At 40.9% G+C, this 17,177-nt stretch overlaps 1 protein-coding gene across 1 annotated transcript in view; it reads left to right on the forward strand.

Moving 5' to 3' along the window:
• The window catches only part of CDON (cell adhesion associated, oncogene regulated), a 128,742-nt gene that overhangs the window by 92,821 nt on the left and 18,744 nt on the right, over positions 1-17,177 (forward strand). The window contains exons 16-18 of the mRNA XM_003417420.4: positions 1,366-1,587; positions 3,564-3,844; positions 6,060-6,139. Coding sequence (XP_003417468.1) covers positions 1,366-1,587; positions 3,564-3,844; positions 6,060-6,139 — 583 coding nt within the window. The remainder of the gene's footprint in view (positions 1-1,365; positions 1,588-3,563; positions 3,845-6,059; positions 6,140-17,177) is intronic.

Below are 17,177 nucleotides of genomic sequence, written 5' to 3' on the forward strand. Positions count from 1 at the left end.
CATCTGAAGAAAAGTTCCCTTTATAGTCTCTGTGCCAAGTATTTGTCTGTCTTCCGGTGATGGAGAGGCCATTCCTTTGAAAGGCAGCCTCTTCTTTCCTGATTATTGGCTTTTTCTTGATTATCAGTAGTAGAAAATTGAACTCCACGTTAGTATTATTTGTTGAAGTAGATTTTTTGTAAGACCACTAGGCTTGTTAGGAACCCTAGCAGGGAACAGTGTAATAATAACTAATAACAGCAAAATTGACTGAGCAGTTACCATGTGCCAGGCTCAATTCTAAGTGCTTTATATTGATCAACTCATTTAATCTCCATCACAACCTTTGATAGAGCCATTACTAGCATCTCTATTGTCGACATGCAGAAGCTGTGGTTCCTGGTGGCTAGCATCTTACAGATATGATGAGTGGAGGCCTGGGATGTGAACCTGGGCCATCTGCTTTAGAGACTGGGTTCTCAACCACTGCCTTGTTAAGACATGAGAGCATCAAGAACTTGTGACTTGGGGACGGAGAGAACAGGATTCAAGTCTCACATGTTATTAGCTTTTGTTATTGCAGTTAACCAGAACCACCAACCCAGAATGCCAAGGAATTAGGTCAAAGCACTGCATTTACATGGACTCAAACAGTTGGCATATTTAGAATGCTTAATTTTGTGCATGAGGTTGTTGGAATTGCATCTGATCGTTCTGGAGTCCCTGGGTGGTGCAGTTAAGTGCTCGGCTACTAACCAAAAGGTTGGCATTTTTAATCCAGCCAGAGATGCCTCAGAAGGAAGTCGTGGTGATCTCCTTCTGAAAGATCACAGCCATTGAAAACCCTGCGGAGCACACGTCTACTCTGACGCACGTGGGGTCACCATGAGTCTGAATCAACTCGATGGCGGTTGGTTACCTGTTATGAGTGTTGTAATAGTCTAAAGCCGTATCCTCTAATATTGATCACATGGTAGAGGCATAAAATATATAATTCTGAGTCTTACCCAGCTCAAGGTATATCAGATAAAAAAGTTTCTGTCCCATCCATAAGCTGAAAACTTATTTCACCTCACATGGGAGTCTTCTACAAGTACGATGAAGCAGATAATGGTAGCAACTGGGTCACACCAAGTGCGTATGTTTCTTGGCTCTTTACAATTTCTCTTAAACTTGTGGGCTGAATCTGTTCAGGATCTAAAGCTTTGGCACATCAGGTTTTTAAACTTTTGAGCTGTCTCTGTGACTCATTGGTGTTCAGATCATCTCAGTAACGAGTATAAACAGAGTGGCTTGCATTCCTAACCAGACCTCCTTCAGAGAGTAAACCATTTCATGGAGTCTGTATTCACTCTGACATCATGTTTTCCTTTATATTTCAACTAGTGAAACGTGTTCCTGGAGCGTCTGAGTACCCTGTCAGAGACTTGAGTACCCCTCCAAATTTCTCAGGAAGTGGAGGAAACGTTGGGCCTGCAACGAGCCCCACCAGGAGCAGTGATATGTTATATCTGATTGTTGGCTGTGTGCTCGGTGTCATGGTCCTCATTCTTATGGTTTTCATTGCAATGTGCCTGTGGAGGAACCGCCAACAGAGCACCATACAGAGTAAGTAATTCATAACTGTTTCCTTCTCTTTTTCTAGCGATGGGTGGAAAAATATTGTCAGAATAAATATTGATTTCTAACACTTTAATGTGTTAGTGTCAGGGTGTAAAACATGTTAAGATACTCTTCATTCAGAGCAGATGACTTTAAAACTCTTCTAGCTGTAAGCCAAAGTGGAGCATCAAATTAAATTACCCAGCAGAAATAAACAACAAAGCCAAAACTAAGCAGGTTTCTAAATAAATAGTGACTTAGTGCTGGGAAATTCTGGCTTGTTGGACCACCAAAGAGGACGAGAGCTTGAAGCATGAGTTTTGCAGTTGTTGCAGGAACCCCTTGGTGCTGGTACAAATTGTCCAAAGGGAGTAGAAAAGGCGTGATGGAAAGGAAGACTCTGCGTTACTGAATGATACTCATAGGTGAAGACAACAGTCCTATTTCTGTACCTGATGAGCCAGTCTGCTCCGGAGTGGCTTCCTCTCCCCACAAATGTATCTAGTAACGTTACGCTTGAACCGTTAGAGACGGCACTGCTTTGTCTCTTTGCTCAGTTCTCTTCCCCTCACCTTCCTACCTTTTCTCTTCTTCCAGCTGTTATAAAACAGGATAATCAATCAAGTAAGGGCTTTAGTCTTTGGTGGGAGGAAGTTTTTTGGCTTCTCCTTTGGCCCCAGAATAAGCGGATGCAAGGAAAACAAAGGAAGACACCAGCAGGAAACACCTCTGCAGCACTTAGAGCCAGCTCCAGCTCTGGTCCCCTTGATGTTAGCAGCTCACAGGGGAAGAGTGATGCATTTTTATTGACTTTGTGCCTCTCAAGAGATTGGCAGGGACAGAGTGGTGGTGGTGTCAGGCTAAAGGGGTTGGTGACCATTTGATTGGGCCTTTTTCTAAACTGTTTTAATGCCATTCCTTTTAATTGTATGTGTGCTGAATGATTAAAAGAAAAGTGTTGACCTGGTTGTCTAAGCAAGATTAATCTGATTAAACTAATACTCTTTTGTGACCAGATAATATGTTTAAAAATGAAAGTTGATGATAGCATTCATTCAGTTATTTATTCAAAAGATATTTGTTGATTATTTTCTGTGTGCCCAGCACTGTGCTGGATAATGGGGATATAATGGGAAATTTTAAAAGCCTGTCTGTCTCTGCCCTCTCCAGGTTTGTAGTTCAGTGGAGAAGATACGCAGGTGTCAGTGGCAATTGCACACCTGTGTGAGAAAGCGCAGTGATAGGAGAAACCATGGAGGGGGGGACGCCTAACCCAGACTGGCAAACTCTGTTACCTCTGAAGAATTGATCAAAACTGACAACAGACATTGTACCTTCTAAGGGATATTTTACATTTTCTAAATAGGTCCGGCAGGTGTGCCTCTGGAAGTTAGAATTTTGAAGCAGTTGTTTAAATGTTTTTAATCTAAGGAAATGGAATAATTAGCCTTTTGCCTTTGGTACCCCACAACCTCCAACTTGGGTGTAATGACCAGGAAACAATATGTATAACTGGTAAATGTGAACACGACTCCCTCATTTGACCTGAAAACATTGTTTAGTGCCGTGTGAAGTATCCTAGCTACAGTTAGGCATTTTTGTTGTAATGCTTTATACAACTTTACTTTCAGCACCTGGAAGTGTATGAGAATTAGAACCCCTTTCCTTAGTGTTGCTAGTTCTTTGATAGTTTCAACTCGCACAATTTATCTATTCTCTTTTGGGCTTTTTGTCCTCGGTTAGTTTCTCTTCCCATTAACAGAGCCAAAATTACCTCAAAGCTCATAGCTAATGCCTTCCTGTAAAGAAAATAAGAGATAGCAACAGCTTTGTTAAAGGATCTCTCACAAGTCAGCTTTCAGCGAACATTTTATTTTAGTGTATTTGTAGCTCCTAGAGGTTTCATTAATAAAACTGCCTAATCAAGAAGATTGTCCTTTTCAGTACCTTATTTTTTTTGGCTTTTTGTTCTCTGTTAACAGAATATGACCCACCAGGCTACCTTTACCAAGGGTCAGATGTTAACGGGCAGGTGGTGGAGTACACCACTCTGCCAGGCACAAGCCGGGTAAACGGGCATGTTCATGGGAGCATCATGAGGAATGGAAGTCTCAGCAATGGCTGCTCACATCTTCACCACAAGGTCTCTAACGGAGTCAACGCCTTCGTGAACGGGAGCTTGAACGGAGGCCTTTGCTCTGGGCACACTAACACTCTAGCCAGGACACGTGTGGATTTTGAACATCCTCATCACCTACTGAATGTAAGAGAAGAGCCCGTTGCCGTTGAGTTGATTCTGACACAGAGACCCTATAGGAGAGAGGAGAGCTGCCCCATAGCATTGTCAAGGAGCGCCTGGTGGATTTGAACTGCTGACCTTTTGGTTAGCAGCTGAGCTCTTAACCACTATGCCACCAGTGTTTCCCTTTAGACACAAGGAGTGAGAAACCTTTAAAACTGCTTTATTTCGGAAGAATTTGCGGATCTAATTCAATTTTAGAAATGAGAATAGGATGGCTCAGCATGTTTTAGTTTATGCTGGTTAAAGAGATCCTCTTCACTAGATAGTTTGATTTGTGACATTGTCTGTATAGCTGCGGTATTTATCAATCAAATAGATCATTTACTTAGCTGATCAAATGAAGCACTCATTTAGTCTTTGTTCTTATTACAGGTGACCTTACCAATATTCTAAAGTTTGAAGAAGTTTAGAGTTTTTTTCATCTTCAACTTTAATAATGATTTATTAATATATTACATTTGGAGAACTAAACTATAATAGGCGCCACTGGTTGCACCCACCCAACCCAGTGCCATAGAGTCAACTGGTGGCACAGTGGTTAAGAATTTGGCTGCTAACCAAGAGGTCAGCAGGTCAAATCCACCAGGCGCTCCTTGGAAACACTATGGGGCAGCTCTCCTCTGTCATATAGGGTCACTATGAGTTGGAATTGATTCAACAGCAATGGGTTTGGTTTTTTTTTTTTTTTATGACCTAGCTTTTCTGTGTTGTAGAAAAAATATTTAATTTGCTTTAGTGCACCTTATTACCAAAAGAGAATAATGATTTCATTATTTGGTGTGGAAACACATGGCTTATATTCAGACTTTTTAAACTTTTTTTTTGTCACCATTCCTAGTCCAAAATACTAATATTGTCCAAGAAAACTGAAGGAGGGAGAGTGCATTAGAGTTTGAATAACACATGCTGTTTCCGTAAGAAGAAAAACAAGGGTAATGTTTGCTTTAGTATTTGAAGACGGTCCATTGGTATTTTCTTTTTTTTAATAATAAATTGCTATTTAAATAGCAGTTGTCCCATTAGGTGTCCAGTTTCGAAGTTACCATCTGTAATTCTAACCCATTAGGTTTCTTACCCTACTCTTGTAGGTGGGAGGAAATAGGGAAATTAAAAAATGCTAGTGATTATTGAATTTTAATTTGTGTAATGATTCAAACAACTATATCGCCCTGCCGGTTACTAACTTCATCTTCTGAACCTTTTGAGTTTGCCTTCATGGACTGAAGAGAGGGCAGGAATATTCCTTTGCTCAAGGTTTTCTCTGCTAGTTGGATCAAGAATGCTGAGAAATTTTCAGTACTTTTGGTTTGCTTAGATTCTGGCTGTTGTTAAAGATGAATGGAAAGTATTCTAGGAAAAACAATTGCCTGAACTTTTCTTAACCTTAAAGGCCTGCTTTGGGCTTGGGTGCAGAGTAGCCACGTCTCCCACCCTATTTTTCATCTGAAAGCATGATTCGTCTCTGACCATAAAGCTAGTGCAATTTTTAGCTTCATTTTCAAAGAACTCTTGCCATTGTGAATATCAAGTGAACATTTTACAATGAGGTATGTGTTAATCTGGGCATTTTTCTTAATTGCTGGGCAGTTTCCGCCAAAATCAACAGCAAAATATTAATACCGCCCTCCAAGTCACTGCTGGCTGGGAATCTGCTCCATCTGGAAAAATACAACGTGTTTTAAAACGTAGCATAGTCAAGTGAACAGACCTCATCGAAATAATTATAGGACAGTGAAGATGAGTTTATCTTGTGACATCATTCAGATCTCACACCCTGGCATTACAGAGTTCTTCCATGAAGCGCAAAAATGAATAGGGGTTTATAATGTATACTAAATGTATTTTGGGTCCATTAGATTTGAAATACTGAAAGGAAGTGACTAAACTTCTCCATTTATTTGCCTTTTTCCCAGTACATGTTTTTCCATGTAAAACATAGCAGTTAATTTTTTTTTTTTGAAGTACGGTTTTCATATTGTACAAAACTCTGCAGAACTCATATGTGAGTATAAGTCAATATGATAAGCATAGCATTGCTCACGGTGTTGCTACGCCATGTAAAATGTATCTGTTTGTCATTAACATGGCTTTTAGACTTGGGAGTATTTGGTTCCTGGTCTTCGGCCCCTTGATTATTCTTTCTTCTTTTCTCTTTCCCTGAACTCCCTCCTAAAAGGGTGCTGGAATGTACAAAGCAGTCCCTCAGACCGACCCCCTGGAGTGTGTCAACTGTCGAAATTGTCGAAACAACAACAGGTATGTAAATATAAACTTGTACAAGTTGTGAGTAAGGTATATTCATCCTCTTTTCCCCACTTCAGCAAAAAACGGTCTTGAAATTTTACCTCAGACATGAAGCTCTGAATTTGGAATCTGAAATTTAAGGCTGTCACTACATTTTTTTTTTTGCCCCTGTTTTTATAGTCTCAATCTTTCTGTATCTCGGTTTCTTTGGCTATATAGTGGCACTATTAAACACTTTCTCACGGAGATATCATTAAAAGGTTTAATGTTTTCGAAATCTTAGGAGTCGTTCCCTGTATACCGATTTTATCTTTTCTAACTTGTTATTTTCTACCCTGTGTTATAGGATGTTAGGAGGATGAGAGCCTGTTTGAATGTTAAGAAGAAGAAGAAAAAAAAAAACAAACTGTATATAGTAATGTTTTATTGTAGTAATATTTTTGAACTTCTAACCAGATTACTCCGTATGTTTTTAAAACTCTTAAAACCTTAAGATACTTAAGTTGTAAAATCTTGCTTTCTGTCAATTTTGTTTTTTTTATTTTAAAAGTGATATGTACTCAACAATATCTCAAACAAGATAGAACTATATAGAGTGACATGTGCTTTTAAATTTTGACAACATTCAGAAAGCTTTTATACTGCCTCTATATATATTATTCCAAAGGATTTTAGGATTTTTTAGTTGTGTCTGGCATAAAATCCTGATTCTGTTACAGAATGATGATATTGGATTAGATGGCCTCTAAAAGCCTCTCCTAGTTCAAAACTCTACAATTTGAATGTTGTGTTATAGTTAGTACACAAAATATGTGGAGAATGGGTTAGAGTCTGGATATTTCTTTATTGAAATAGAATTTGACCTCTATTTTCTAAATGAATTAAGAGGTTAAGAGGTGTCTCTGGGAGTTACAGAAACCAAAACTTGAAAAAGGATCTAGTAAAACAGAGAACTAAAAGTACACGTATGTGTTGCTTAATGTCGACCATGTGGTCTGTGAAATAGGATGTTATGTAATTTGGACGTTGTGGGAACACCATCGAAAAAGCAGGAGAGAGGCACGCAGGACGGTCACGGACAGGCCCGGGACCTGTGCCACTGCCACTGTACCCAGGGACTGAGGGAAAACTTTGGCGAGGTTGCTGCCTAGTCTCCGAGAGCCACGTCTGGCCCCTCACTGTGAACTTGCCGTCCAGCTGGCTGCCTCCAGGCGCACCACCAGCTCCTTTCCCTTTCTTCCTCCCTGCCTGTCTTCCTCACCCCGGCAGTGGGCTTTAAACTCTCCCATCCCGCTCCTCCTCCGACTCCTGCTCTGTCTCTGCCTCCTCCCCCAGCCACCTTCCCTGCTCCTCCTCCCACCACTGCCGCAGCCTGGACCGTTCTGTGGCCACCACTGTGGGAGGAACCACTGTCCCAGACTGGGCACAACACACAGGGCACCCTGACCAAGTGGGGCAGTGGCCTCAGCAGGGTATCCCCCTCGTCGGCGACATCTGAGCTGTCCCTGCCTGACAGGCAGCAACAATGGGCTCCTGGGCTCCAGGACCCCCTCCTCCTGCCCCCAGGGCGAGGGATGAGCAGGACCCAGAGAGCTAGTGGGAGACGGATAGGATCTATAGTACTTAGCAAAGTACATCCCCTATGTCCTGTTCTCTGATAGGGATTTTTGAACTCTGTTATAACCTTATGGGACCATGGATGTATATGAGATCAGACATTGCCCTAGCAGATGTTTTGTGGTGCATACCTTTTAAGTTGTTTCTGCCTGAGTTCTGAGAGTTGCAGAACTAAAAGCAGTAAAGCCTCTTGGAGATTTTTTTTGTTATCATGTACTTAACTCATCTTAGGGTTTCTGTACTGGCAAGAGCCTCTGCCTATTGTATGTGTTTTATGCACTAAGGCTTGCTTGTTACATACTTAAATTCTAGATGACTGTAGTTTTTAGGTTTTTCATAACATGAAGCCACATTTTTGTTCTGAGCTTGTCATAGGCTTTACAACAATTGGTAGGAACATGCTAAAGAACTGGAAAAGGTGCTTCAGTATACTTGGTAAGTAATCAGGTGAATTTAGTTAAAACGAAGAGTTTTGCCTAAATATATAATGTTTCCTTTTATGGTTCTTGTGGCCATCAGCCGATCTTGACTCTGTCCAGACATTAGATTGGTGGCTTAGGCTGGATTCTTGAGAGAAGCAAAACCAGTAAAGCATATAGTTACCTGTATAAAGAGATTCATAGAAAGGGACTGTTTCATGCAGTTGTAGAGGCTGGAACGTCCTAAATCTGTGGGTTAGACTGGAGGCTTCTCCTGATTCACGCAGCTGCAGGGGCTGGAGAAGCCAATATCGGCAAGTCAGACAGCAGGGCTCTGGTTCACAGGCTGCAGAAACCAATGAATCCAAAGATTGGCAGTCAAGATGGCAGGTAAGCTGCTAGCTCAAGGCCCAAGAACCAGAGGTCAGACGAAGAGGCGCCAGCTTCAGGATCCAGTGCAAGCAAAAGCCTCTAACCATGCCAGAGAGTCCACCTATATTTGATGCAGGCCACACCTCCAAGGAATCTCCCTTTCAACTGATTGGCTACTCACTGCAGATCCCATCATGATAGAGGCAATCACATTATATCAGATCTTATCATGGAAATGATCACATCACCACTGAGATTCATGGCCCAGCCAAGCTGATACACAGCCTTAACAATCACAATTGGTGTTGTGAGAAAGACTCTGGTCTAAGAATAAGTAGACGTAGGCTTCACCACTGCTCTAACCTGTGACCTTGGGAGAGTTATGTAATCTCTCTGAGATTAGAAAAAAATGAATGATTGTCCCAGATAAAGTAAGGTCTCTCTCAACTTCCCTGACATTCTCTGATTGTAGGCTTTGGTAATTTGCTGCCAGCCATGTCTTTAGGCTCAAGTATTATTTTAGTATCAAAAATTCACCCTATTTCCTTAAAAGGATGTAAATGACCTGCATCATTCTGAATTATGGCTGCACATGTTTGCATGTGGTATTTTTGGAGTTTTTATTACACATGCTTTTTCCCCCGAAAACAATGGACAATTGCATTTCTATTGATTTTCAGGTAAATGACTTCCTGTATTTCATGTTTGGGGGTTTTACTGTTATCTGGGAACATAGGTGAATTCTCTTCAGCCTGAGAAAACCAGCTTATGTTTCTTCTTGACTTAAATTTTCTCCTGCATAAGGGTCTACCTCGTTAGGAAAAGTCTTTGATTGCCTGCATTGCCTCCAAGGTTAGCAAGATATCTCACCTGGCCCCCAGGAGCCATTGTGTGATTTTGACACTTAATAATCAGACAGGTAAGTAAGTATCAATAAGTACCTACTTCCAACTCTGAAAAATTGGACTCACAGAATTTTAAGCTTCTAACTCTTTCAACTTTGAAATAAAAAAATACCTTCTCTTGATTCTCCCAAGTGGCAAAACCTGTAATAAGCTTTGAATGCTGAGAAGCGGATGACAGATGATTATTTTCAATATATGCAAAATTTAGTCAGTTTACACTTTCAGAATATTGACATCATTACCAAGAATTGTTTGCATTTTCTGATGCCAGCTGAAATAAGAGGCATGATTTCACTTAAGATATATGAGGGCTTTCCAGTGGGCACTGGAGAATTTTTGGCTATTCATTTAAAAAAATTATTAAGCACTAGCCAGGCACTGGAATAGGTTCTGCAGTATTTCCATGCAGAAGGAATGACAAGAACAAAGTCATGGAGGTCAGAGGGATCATGTCCATAAGACTGAACATTCTAGTTCAGCGTTCACTGGGAGGGCTTGTGAAACACAGATGTCTGGGCTCTACTCTCAGATTTTATGATTCTGTAGGTCTGGGGTGGGCCTTAGAAATTTGCATTTCTAATGAGTTCCCAGGCGCTGTTTATGCTGCTGGGCCTGGCTTCTGCTTTGAGAGCTACTGAAATAGTTTGGCTAGCTGGGGACGTGCGGGTAGAGAGCAAAACCAAACCAAACCTAGTGCCATCAAGTCAATTCCAACTCATGGCGGCCTTATAGGACAGAGTAGAACTGCCCCATAGAGTTTCCAAGGAGCGCCTGGTGGATTCGAACTACCGACCCTTTGGTTAGCAGCCGTAGCACTTAACTACTAAGCCACCAGGGTTTCCAGGTAGAGAGCAGTAGGGTATAAAACTGGAACACTGGACTGAGTTTATATCATGGATGACCCTGAACATCAAGGTTTAGTAGTTTATTTAATAAACACCTATTGAGTGGCTAGGAGCCTCTGGGTGGAGCAGGTGGTTAAGCACTCAACTACTAACCAAAAGGTTGGCAGTTTGAACCCACTCAGAGGTGCCTAGAAAGAAAAGACCTGGCATTCTTCTTGTGAAAGGTCACTACCTTGAGAACCCTGCAGAATGCAGTTCTACTCTGAGGCACACCGGGTCACCAGGACCTAGAATGAACTTGACAGCAACTGGTTTGGTTTTTGGTCTACCATGTGTATTAGGCACTGGCCTAAGTCCTATCTTCAGGAAGCCAACAGTCTAATAATGGTGATTCTCAGACAGAGCTAGCGTTATGCTAAGCAGAGTTTGCACATTAAACCATGTAATTTTATGTTTAAGGAATGTTATCAAAAGGGGGTATATGTTAAAGGTTGAGAAACACTGGTCTAGTGGCATCATAATTCTTTTGAAAGATTTTGAGAAGGGGAGGGATCTATTCAGAGATATGCTTAGGCTTGACTAATGGTAGCAGTGCATAGGTTGGATTGGAAGGAGGAGACCAATTAGACTATTGCTGCAATGAAGGCCTTAGCATGCTGAGAATGGAGATGTGTCATTGATTGGATTGTGTCCCCAAAAATATGTGTCAACTTGATTAGGTCATGATTCCCAGTGTTGTGTGGTTGTTCTCCATTTTGTGATAGTAATTTTATGTTAAAGAGGATTAGGGTGGGATTGTAACACCCTTACCCAGGTCACATCCCTGATCCAATATAAAGGGAGTTTCCCTGGGGTGTAGCCTGCACCACCTTTTATCTCTCAAGAGATACACAGGAAGGGGAAGCAAGCAGAGAGGAGGGACCTCATACCACCAGGAAAGCAGTACCAGGACTGCTCGGAGAAGTCCCTAGTCCGGGGGAAGACTGATGACAAGGACTTCCCTCCAGAGCCAGCAGAGAAAACAAGCCTTCCCCTGGAGCTGACGTCCTGAATTTGACTTTTAGCCCACTTTACTGTGAGGAAATAAACATCTCCTTGTTAAAGCCATCCACTTGTGGTATTACTGCTAAAGCAGCACTAGATGACTAAGACAGGATGAGAAGGCAGAGATGAGTGGAAAGGCAGAGTTGGAATCCTTAAGACTTGGCAATTAACTGATAAGGATCAAGAAGAAAGAAAGGTTCAAAGTGAACAGGTGATTTTAAACATGGATGACACGGTAGTTGCCATGGTGGTAAAAGAAAAAAGAAACTTATTAAAGTGATGTGGTGTATCTGGGAAAGGTGATAAATTGGGTTTTGGGGATTTCTAGTTCTAAGTGCCAGTTGGATATCTAAGTCAAGCAGACAGGGGTTCAGGGGGACTGTGATAAAGATTTAGGAGTTGTTTGTGCCAAAGAGATAATTAGAACTTAACAATTTATGAGATTGCTGAAGGAGACAGTAGCCATGGCTGGTGGATGATTTTTATATTTTTAGTTACTTAAGGTACTTATTTACCTTTACTTGTGGAGCCCTGGTGGTACAGTGGTTAAAGCACTCAGGGGCAAAACAAAAGGTTGGCGTTCAAACCCACAAGTCACTCCACAGGAGAAAGACGTGGCAGCCTGCTTCCGTAAAGATTTACAGCCTTGGAGACACTATGGGGCAGTTCTGCTCTGTCCTATAGGGTTGCTATGAGTCAGAATTGACTCAATGGCAGTGGGTTTGGTTTGGTTTGGCTTAGATCTTTGATATATCTTCCAGAGATTAATAGAGGTGCAGAAAGGGGCATGATAAAATAAGGAGTGCAAAAAAGAAAAAGAGGTTTTGTTCATTCACTCATCAAACATTTGTTGGAGGTCTTTAGTGGAACAAGCACCAGCTAGATGCTGGGGTCAAAGTAGTGAGCAAAACAGACACTACTTGGTCCTTAGGGGAGCTTATAGTTTAATGCGGGAGACATTTTTTTTAATGACATAGATAAATTATAAAAATGAATATATAATTAAAACTGGGCACTTTTAAGGAAAAAGTAAAAGATATGATTAGAGAGGAAAGACTTCCCTGAGCAAGTGACATTGTAAAATTAGGTTAAAAGGAAGGAGATAGATTAAGTACTTCCCAGGCAAAGGTGCCATTTATGCCAAATCTGTAAAGCAGAATGCCTGCATCTTCAAAGACATTAAAGAAGGCTAAGGTAGCAGGAACTTAGCATGTGAAGCCGAAAGAGGTAACAAGAATATACACCAATCCAATTTCTACAAGTACAGTTCAGTGACTTTGATCACATTCTTCAGGTTGTGCAACCATTCTCAACCTCTTCCTTCTGAGTTGTTCCTCCCTTGTTAACATAAACTCACTGCCCCCTAAGGTTCCTATCTAATGTTTTGAGTTGCTGTTGTTGATTTGATCCCATATAGATAGTTGTTAAAAGAGCATAGTGCTTAAGGCAGATGTTTTTTACTACTTAAGCTAAACTATTTTTTTGTTTTAAGAAGACTTCAGCGGATATTTTTGGTTTAAGGTTTAAAGATTACCTCAGGGCTGTAGTTTCAGGAGTTCATCCACCCTCCACGGCTCCTGGAAGTCTAGAGTCCATGAGTATTTGCAATTCTATTCTGCATTCCCCCCTTCCCCCCAGGATTTTTCTAGAAAATCTTTGATCAAAATGTTCAGTAACATTAGCTGGGCACTATCCAATTCTGGTTTCATGACAAAGAATGAAGTTGTTCATGGAGGCAATTAGCCACATATTCCTTTTCCTTTTCCTATTCCTGACTCTTCCTTCTTTCTCTGTTGCTCCAGGCAAATAGAGACCAATTGTTTTGCCTTGGATGGCCATTTGCAAGCTTTTAAGACCACAGGCACTATGCAAAGAACTAGGAGGTAGGACAGAAGCACTAAACATGGTATTAGGCCAGTTAACTGGAATGTACCATGAAACCATGACCTTAAACCTCCAAACCAAGGAACCAAATCCCATGAGGTGTTTGGTTGTATATAAGCAGCCTCAGCAGCTGTTTTTTTTTTTGTCGTAAATATATCTATCGCATAACTTTCCAAATTCAGCTTGTTACAGGTGTACAATTTAGTGACATCAATTAACAATAATTGGCCATGCAACTGTACCCTTAATCAATGCTATTTTCCCATCACCGTAAACCAAAACTCAGTACTCCATAGCAATAACCCTCACTTTCCCCTTTCCTCTTGCCCTTGGTAACCACTCATAAACTTTGGTCTCTATACATTTGCCTTTTCTTATCTTTTTATATGAATACCGTTCAATATTTTAATTATACAAATGTCATACAATAACCTTTTGTGATTGACTTATTTCACTCAAGGTAACATCTTCCAGCTCCATCCATATTGTAGCATGTATCAAGACTTCATTTCTCCTCTGGCTGAGTAATATTTCATTGTATTTGTGTAAAACATTTTGTTTATCCATTCATCCATTGATGAGTATTTAGGCTGCAGGGAACATTGGCGTACAAGTCTCTGAATCTCTGCTTTCAAGTCTTTTGGGTATATCCCTAGAAGTGGAATTAGTGGGTCATATAGTAGTTCTATTTTTAGTTTTGTGAGGAACTGCCACCCCGTTTTCCATAACAGCAGTAGCATTTTGCATTCCCACCAGCAATGAATAAGGGTTCCAATTTTCTCACGTAGAATTTGGGCTTTTAAGAACAGTCTGGAAACAGTTTGCAAAACAAATTGGATGGGGAAAGAGAGGAGGACCAGTTAGGTTGGTGTTGTGGTAGTCTAAATGAGAAATAGTGGACCAGGGTAGTTGCAGTAGATATGGAGAAAAACAGTTGGATTAATTGGATAAGAAGTCATGCCAATGGACACACTTAAGTTTAAAGCTAAGAATGCAGAGAAAAAATAGTCGTGAGTGGCAGGGCACAGTGTAGTTAAGACCCCATACGGAAACACCCTAAGCTAGACTTCCCATCCTAGGCACCTGTGGAATATGTGAGCTACCCACAGTAAGGAGAGTTGAATGGGCACCACAGGAGTCTAAGAGGATGACCCCCAAAGGTAGGCTAAGGAGGAAGGAGTTTGTCTTCATCTCTTCTAGTGTTCCCTAGCTCAGTGATGGCACTACCATTCATCCACCCAGTTACCTAGAAGTTATCCTTGACATTTCTCTGCCTACCTCCTCATCCAATTAATAGTCTTTTTTTGTTTTTAATTGCATCTCCTGAATCCCTCAGACATCTGCTTTTCTATCGATCTACTGCAACTACTGTAGTTTAAACTTAAATGTGTCTGTTGGACTAGGCCTTTAAGAAACAAGTCATGGCCAGCCCTAGACCCCTTTTGTCTTCTCTGTCTTTTAGTAATAACTGGATGGAGAGAAAACTTGGCCCGTATCAGCTAAACTGAAGCAGGGATGTGAAAATCGGAGAATGGGAGCATGTGGTATAACAATCCATGAAGAAGTTCTATTTGGTTCCAGGCTTTAGCAGCAAGTTGTAAATGGTTGCCTGCCTCGCTGTGTTCAGTTAATAGGAACCGTTTCCAGGTTTTAAGAGTATTGTGTGATAACTCACTATGAACAGCTAGAACGAATCATATTTAATGCAGCTTTTCAGTGGCCGGGTCCCCTACATTAAAGACTTAATTAAGAAATCCATGTGCAGTTTGGGCATTTCAGGAGATTAAACAGATTTTTGATCAAATAAAACGTTTCCATGCTTCTCTTCGTCCTCAGTTCCAAAAGCAGTAATGCACTTCTGGATATGTAATCAAATGTGGTTTGTCCACTGCTTGGCTAGTCTAATGGGAAGGGATTGACATTCAGTATGGTCTGTTTACCATCAGTCTCGGTAATTTGTAAAAGAGAGTGGAGAAGACACTGATGCAATTCACAGAAGAACAGTGAACTCAGAGATCCTATCAGGAAAGAATGAGAAATTAACATTAAGGACCCTAGAGGGATTGGGAGTGAAGTAGCTAAGCAAAAATCAGCTTGGAAAAATGTATGTAATCCATCTGGGGGGAAAAGTACAAGCTGTATGGCTGATAGTCAAGAGGAGAAATAAAACTACTGGGAATAGTGCTTTCGAAAACACAGATACTACAAATGATCTCCAAGTATTGTATAATGATAACCTCGAAAGCCTGTGTATTGTTGAATTTGGGGGTGCTCTTTCACCAACTTGAAACCCTCTACTGATGGCAGATATACTCAGATAAAATAGTGTGTGGAGGTGAATATGAAAAAATTTAATAGTGGTTCCTTCAGGCTTAGGGCTTGATGCCCAGTCTGTATGAATTGTGTGAGAATAACTACTTGTCTGGTATACCTAAATGTTCTCCTAGCAGGTCAGCTTATTATGACTCAATCTCTCGTTGATTTCAGACTGTTGAACTACTTCAGAACTATCCATAATGCCAAAAGGAGAAAACACAAAAGACCTAAGTTTCTGCTGTCTTTCCTTCTGTAGTAATCTGCCTAATTTCCTGAGAAAAATTCCAGAACAGTGTGTCTATTTTTAGGACCTCTGGTGGCACAGTGGTTAAGTCCTTGGCTGCTAACCAAAAGGTGGGCAGTTCGAACTCACCAGCCGCTCTGCAGGAGAAAGAGGTGGGAGTCTGCTTCCATAAAGATTTACAGCCTTGGAAACCCTGTGGGACAGTTCTACCCTGTCCTATAGGGTTGCCATGAGTTGGAGTCAACTCAGTGGTAACGGGTAATGGGTATCTATTTTTATAAGATCAAGCAACACCTTTCTTTTTGGGAAATTAAATATCTGTCTCCTACTTCTAATTAGGAGACAGAGGGCAATTATCAGGAAGGTAGGTGGTTAGGGGTAGTGCTTTTGGTTTTTTATTTATAAGCTGTGTGTCAGGTTACTATGTTCAATAATGACTTAGTCTATTATTGACACCCAACGCTTCTTGTCACCTATAATATGACAGTCACTGATACATTAATTCCCAAAAAGAAACTCCCACTCCAATGCCAGGGTCACTGCAGAGTTAAAGAGTGAAGAGTGAGAAGGAGAGTGCCATGGCCTAAAAGAATGTCATCAGGGTTCTGGTCATAGTAAGGGCTAGGTCAGCAAGATGGCAGAGACATAATGGCCAAGATTGCAGAAGTGAGCTGAATATTAAAACAAACACACCACCGCCATGGACTATTTAAGGAGCCTCAAGAACATATCAATGACCTCATAAAAGACTATATCAAAAACAAAATTTTGCTTGCGTGTGATATTAATAATATTGTTCTATAATTTCCACATTCGGTTGGATCACCTTTCTTGGGAATAGGCATAAATATGGACCTCTTCAGTCAGTTGGCCAGGAAGCTGTCTTCCATATTTCTTGACATAGATGAGTGAGCACCTCCAGTGCTGCATCTGTTTCTTGAAACATCTCAATTGATATTCCATCAATTCCTGGAGCCTTGTTTTTCGCCAGTGCCTTCAGAGGAGCTTGGACTTCTTCCTTCGGTACCATCGGTTCCTTATCATATGCCACGTCTTGAAATGGTTGAATATCAACTAATTCTTTTTGATATAATGACTCTGTGTCTTCCTTCCATCGTCTTTTGATGCTTCCTGCGTCATTTAATATTTTCCCATGGAATCCTTCACTATTGCAACTCGAGGCTTGAATTTTTTCGTCAGTTCTTTCAGCTTGAGAAACACCAAGCGTGTTCTTCCCTTTTGGTTTTCCATCTCCAGCTCTTTGCACATGTCATTATAATACTTTTTTTGTCTTCTCAAGAGGCCCTTTGAAATCTTCTGTTCAGTTCTTTTACTTCATCAATTCTTCCTTTTTTCTTTAGCTGCTTGATGCTCAAGAGCAAGTTTCAGAGTCTCCTCTGATAT

Source organism: Loxodonta africana, chromosome 15 (genome assembly GCF_030014295.1).
Source record: "Loxodonta africana isolate mLoxAfr1 chromosome 15, mLoxAfr1.hap2, whole genome shotgun sequence".
Lineage (NCBI taxonomy): Eukaryota > Metazoa > Chordata > Mammalia > Proboscidea > Elephantidae > Loxodonta > Loxodonta africana.